The sequence below is a fragment of the Cynoglossus semilaevis genome, chromosome 12 (assembly GCF_000523025.1).
Source record: "Cynoglossus semilaevis isolate Cse_v1.0 chromosome 12, Cse_v1.0, whole genome shotgun sequence".
Classification (NCBI taxonomy): Eukaryota; Metazoa; Chordata; class Actinopteri; order Pleuronectiformes; family Cynoglossidae; genus Cynoglossus; species Cynoglossus semilaevis.
In genome coordinates this window covers 15645129-15651277 of record NC_024318.1, presented here as the reverse complement: position 1 = coordinate 15651277, position 6149 = coordinate 15645129, and the positions used below count along the sequence as shown (strand labels likewise).

At 39.5% G+C, this 6149-nt stretch overlaps 1 protein-coding gene across 1 annotated transcript in view; it reads left to right on the top strand.

The window, feature by feature from the left end:
* Window positions 1-6149, top strand: part of pcdh15a (protocadherin-related 15a) — a 206765-nt gene that overhangs the window by 111564 nt on the left and 89052 nt on the right. The window contains exons 14-16 of the mRNA XM_025060675.1: window positions 352-460; window positions 556-668; window positions 5810-6016. Of these exons, the coding sequence (XP_024916443.1) occupies window positions 352-460; window positions 556-668; window positions 5810-6016 (429 nt within the window). The remainder of the gene's footprint in view (window positions 1-351; window positions 461-555; window positions 669-5809; window positions 6017-6149) is intronic.

Below are 6149 nucleotides of genomic sequence, written 5' to 3'. Positions count from 1 at the left end.
CTATAAAAGCATGTATATATATATATACTTTTACATAATTACATTTTTTAATACTTTTCCCGCCTCTGATGTATATAAAATGTTTAAATTTTGGGTCGACCTGTGGCCTGGTGGTAACTGGATGGGACTCATTTTCGGAGGAACAGTGCTTGAATCCCACCATGCTGTGGTGTGTTGTTGCATCTCTGGATATTCCTGCTTGTTTTTCAAAAGCAACTCTCACATATATATATATATTTGTTTGTGTTATGAATCTAAATTACGGATGTATAATAAAAAAACACTATATAATCTACATTATTGTTCACTGAGATACAATCATCTTTTTTTTTTTCTGCGTCCTCAATACAGAAAAAACTGAACCCACTGAATGTGACCCCATCCATCCGGGCAGTGGACAGGGACGAAAACATTCAGCCTCCATCAGCCAGACCTGGCATTCTTTACTTCATCCTCATTGGTAGGTTCATTACCAACCTCATAGACAGTTATTGGTCTGTCGTCCACATAATAGTTGATGTAATTTGACTCTTGTTGTTTGATTTCTTTTCCCAGGCTCCCCACGCACGTACTCAGAGTATTTTTCCCTGAATAAAACCACAGCAGAGTTGCTGGTTCTTCAGCCCATAAGCAGAGATCTGTACCAGAAATTCACACTTGTCCTTAAGGTAAACAAATATAATGTACTTTTCTACCATACGAACATCACTTCTTCACTCTTCCACGAAGGTGACGTGACGACAGGATGTGTTGTAAATAACTCCGATGGATTGAAACTTGATTAGTTAACACGCATAACATGAGGAGCCAGTGCGCCAATAATTTCGCGATGCAACGAATATCGTGTCAAGCGATTAATAGCATTAATCTGTCACAGTGTTTTGGGGGAATTTTGTATTCATTTTAATTTGGTAAACTTAGCCCAGTGTGAGACGTGTACTCAGAGACCGTTCTTCAATTATGGAAGGGCAAACATCTCAACTCTCCCCCAAGACTATGAAGTAAATGCTCTTGATCAAGTTGAACACAAACTTAAGCATGCACCCTTCCCTGCTCCATCCAGATAACCACAGTCCTGAGGTCCATTAACCTTATCTGGAGCTCCTGTGAAGATGGGGCTGGAAGGATATTATGATTTATGGACTTAGCTGGAGGAAAGGCTACTGCACTCTCATGAATCCTAATTTGGAGCAGAGTCAGGTGTTGCTTCTTGGTCGCTACCACTCCGGCAGCAGTGCAGGCAAACTTACTATCTCCTCATCAGTACTTTCTGAACACCTCTGAGCGCTGTGTAACATGCTGTTTACCAGGAGACACGAGGTGTACGGCAGATTATGGGAGGAAGCTAGGACTTGATCAACTTTTACATGTTTGGAGTTTGAAGTTGGGCATAGCCAGAAGTGGACAGCCGGTTGGGGGTTAAGTGAGGTGACGGTTAGGGACAAAAACTAGGATGGAGAGTCTTTTAAACCATTACCTTGGGTGAAATATGTGTTATACAACATGACTCTCTACAGTCTGTGTAATGTCATTAATGTAGTCTTTCCCGAACTTTATTTTTGGGCACCCATATTTTAAAAGTCAGATACCTTCGCAACCCAAGTCAATAGACATTATTCGCAAACCCCTGGGAAACATGATGCAAGATGACCCCAAAAAATGTCTCTTGCGACCCACCTGAGGCTCGCGACCCAGTCTTTGGGAAACAATGCTTTAATGTATGTGCGAGAGAATTGTTCCTGCCGATCAGTCAGTACTCTCCCTCACCTCAAAGGGGCATCTGAAGGTCAAAATTTAATTTGTGCTGCACTCATCTCTATACTTTAATCTGTTTACAGTAAATATGAATTACTTAGACACAAGAAAGGTGCTCTGTACATGTGTATAAAGAAACGTTCTCCGTAGGACAAATATGTTCCTGTGTATATGTTTGTGTTGGTGTAAGTGTCATTGAAAGAGGAATGCTGATTGGATATAAAGCATTAGCAGGTGCATGCTGTTGGATGGATAGTGAAATAAGATGCTCTTTTCGGTTCTTACAGTTGTAAATCTGACTCCAGAGAAGTCAGTGCCTCACCAGCCATGAACCTCACCGCACATCACTGGTTCACCTGATGTCATTGCTAGTCCATATTGAGCTTTATTCATCAAGATGACCTTGATTTACCTGACAAGTACCAGTAGGGCAGTACAAGATCATACAGATGATAAAGATACAACAACAGATAGATATTTCTACAAAGGGACTCTTTAGTAATAGCTCATCTCTTCCTGCTCTGTGTTTGCTAGAAATGGAGTGCATGTCAATTAGTCCAAGTTCACAGGAACAGCTAAGAGTTAAATCGCAAGGGAACACTGTAATCCCACACCCTGTCTGTTCTCTGTGGGACACAAATGTTTGTGCGTACGTGTTGAAGAAAAAGGATACTCAGACTCACACACACACACACACCTTTAGTCTGCCAATGATGGCGTTTCTCCCTCAGGTGTTGGAGTGAGAAGATTGCATCTGCGGGTTAGCACAGTGTGGGTGTTCTTATCACACGAATAAAGGAGGAAAAGGAACTGGAGATGAGTTTGGTGAAGGATAGTCTGGCATCACACCAACAACAGCAGCAGCAGCAGCCCTGGAACAGAGCTGGGTCTTTTTAAAAAGTGCACAATCATGTTGTCTGCACAAATGAGGGGGAAGTCAAATCAGGTCCAGGTTTATTCACTACACATGGACTCCAAGGCATCTGGAACAACTTTAACAAAGTTTTATCAGTATTATCTCATCAACATTTTCACATTACAATTCGATCATTTCTTTTTTTTTTTAACCCTCGGAAATGCACAATTTTGAAATCAGAGCAGTCAAACATTATTTAAAGTAATCTTGGAACATTTTAAAATTGGTCACTATATTGATTTAAAACAACACAATGAAGGAATTGACTTGTTGCAAAAAATGCTACTCAAACAAAAGTGTCAATATTTGTTCTTTATTCATACACAGTGGTGTGGAATGTTTGTTTTTGTTTTTCAATTCAAGCAAATAACCAAAAGGATGCAAATATTTTAATTTACAATTGTCACTAATTCTTTAGTTTTGCTGGATAAATATATATATATATATATATATATAATACCTTATTTGTAATACCTTGAGATACGAGCGTTCCGACATATGAGTATTCCGAGGTACAAACAAACCTTCGAGCACATTTTTGCTTCGAGATAACGCTGTGTGATGTTCGTCGACTTCCGTACGCATCTCCCGAGCGAGTGGCAAGGATGCTAGTGAGAAGTAGAAACGCATGATGCCCATGGAAATAAAGCTTGAAATTGTCGATAAATATGAGCGCGGTGCCCGCTAAGGAAACAAACACAAATTGAAAAAAGCAAACAAACAAATAAATAGAAGTTACGTGGTGTACGTGTAAAATACGGTACGGTATGAAGTGTCTGCGTACCGGCCAACCCTCGTCCCTCTCTTCCTCATTTCTCCTCCTCCGCACATGCCGCCATTAGCCGATACTGTATCGTCTGTCTCGAAGGTAAGAACCCATAGTTAAAACCACATTTTATTTTATATCACAGGAATTCTTATATAGTAGAATTTTTTGTGCTATTAAAAACAAGTTCTCCATTGTTATTAGCACTAAAAAGGGAGTTTTTTAGAGGGCCGTTATTTCTTATGGGAAAAATTGATTTGTGACAAGAGCACCTCGAGTTACGTCCTGTAACGGATTATGCTCGTATCTTGAGGTTCCACTGCATGTAAATAAATATATACTTTATACTTTTCTGTAAGATGTCAAGACAGTCATCCAGTAACTGTGGTGACTATATTTGGATTACTGGGACTTTTTCTAGTATTAATAATTACTTTTGTTACTGCTTCTTTGAATACCCTCCACGCTTCTCCCACAATTACCACTCTGCTTTGTTGATATAAAAATGTTTTACTAATTTTTAAACTTATATGAGATATTCTCACAAGGTTACCCTCGACACGGATACCTGGTTTAAATGTTTTTTGCTGTGAACCTGTATTTCCCGTGTCTGTTTTTGGTTTTTAATCTACTTTGTCACTGATTTAAAACAGCAAAATCCATTATAAATGTTTGGAACCAAAGGGAGTAAAAAAAAGGCCTGACCAGGACACGAAAGAAATGCTATCTGCTGTTGTTTATCATTAACTATGCCCAGAATATATAACTACATTTCCTCCAATCATTGGTCAACCATTTCTCCAAGTACCAGGAAGGCTAATTGTTGTACAAATCACAGTGTTCCCTTTAAGTGCTCTGGTAATTACCGAGTCTTAATCCTAAATGCATCCCTGATTAAATTGAGTCAGTGCACGTTGTGGTGTAATTAAAATGGCAATCAGATGTTTCAGACCGTCCCTGTGTTTTTGGGAGCACGGTGTCGAGGTGGGCTACATCGAAAGGTTAATTTTGAGATTACAAGGTTTTTCTTTCTCTGCTGCAATGGATTTTTTAAACACAGCAGTAGGAACAGAGTTTGTTGATTAGCACACCTCCCATCTCTGTTTGTTACCCCTTCCCTGTCGTGTCGTGTTTCTTTTCAGACATGAAAAGCATGCCGGGGAAAAGAGAGAGCGCTCAATGACAACGTTATGGCAGTTGTTCCTTTGTATCGCCTATTTCTGTCTCAGTTTCAGACCTAACCTTGGATAAAAAGTGTTTTAAGAACACCACCCATAAAGACTGAAGGAGAAGGGAGAGTTTATATAGCAGCTGCCTCTATACTGCCTCTGCAAAACAATATCTGTGATATTTGTTTATAGAGACAACATGTAAAGATAGCATCCATGGGTCAGAGATTACACTCTGACTGTTGTTTATTTATTTATTTTGCCGCTTTTATAATTTACACTCTGACTGTTGTTTATTTATTTCTTTTGCCGCTTTTATAATTTATAATAAGATGAAAATCCTCAAGAATTCAAGGCTCATTCAGGATGACTTCACTTTTTGTGCCTCACTTTTACCTGTCATTTATCACATTTATTACGGAAGCAAATGCACGATTAGGTTGTGCTACATTCACTTTGTTTAATTTGTTTTTGGGAATTTTTTTTTGCCCTTTATTATGGCTCCCAGGCATACGTCAGTTAATTCTGCTGTTTTTATGTCCTAGGTTATGTTACCACTGTGTTAGTGTAGGTGAGTGACATAGGTACTGATGTACAGTACATGAGTTTCCATCTATCCATCTACCTACCTACCAACCAGCCATCCATTATATCCTTTATAGACCAGTGTTTCCTAAACTTTTTTTCTGGGGACCCATATTTTAAAAGTCACAAACCTTTTGCGACCCAAGTCAATAGACATATAGACATAGACATAATATCCGTAAACTCCTAGGAAACATGATGCGAGATGACCCAAACAAAAAACTGAGGGTTGTGATCCAGTCTTTGGGAAACAATGTTATAGATAGAGTGCATTTCAGAGTGAAGGTTAGTTAAACATACTGTATACTTATTAATAAAAACCTCTTTAAATAATTAGATAATGAATGATTCCCGTTGCAGATCAGGGACATATTTGACATGTATTTGAGGACTGTAAATGTTGACCTGTTTTGAGATTACAAAACATCACCTGCAAGTGGCTCCAATAAGCTGTTTGTCTAATAGAAAGACGGATGACACAGGAGTTAGGGCTCTGTTAATCATTGGTGAATTGCTTTTATCACCTAACCCATTATTAACCTCCCAATAAATTTTCACTGGACCGTCTTATCGGTGTAAAGACTACGTGTGTGTCTCTTGTCTTCTGCCTTCCTCCAGGCTGAGCAGGACAACGGTCACCCCCTTCCGGCCTTCGCTGACCTCGTCATCGAAATCCTGGACGAGAACAACCAGGCGCCATATTTCCAGTTCGTCACGTATCAGGGCTACGTGAGCGAGTCCTCCCCTGTCGGTACCACCATCTCAGCCAGCGCCAACCTCAGCTCCCCGCTGAAAATCATTGCTCTGGATAATGACATCGAGGAGGTAGAGTAAACACAGAGCTTCTCATCAGCCCACCTTGAGTTTTTTTAAACAGATTTGTTTTGTGCATTCGTAGAAAGAAACTTGAAAAGAAAAATCAACTAATCAACACATCTGTCAATTCTGTTTTTCCTGT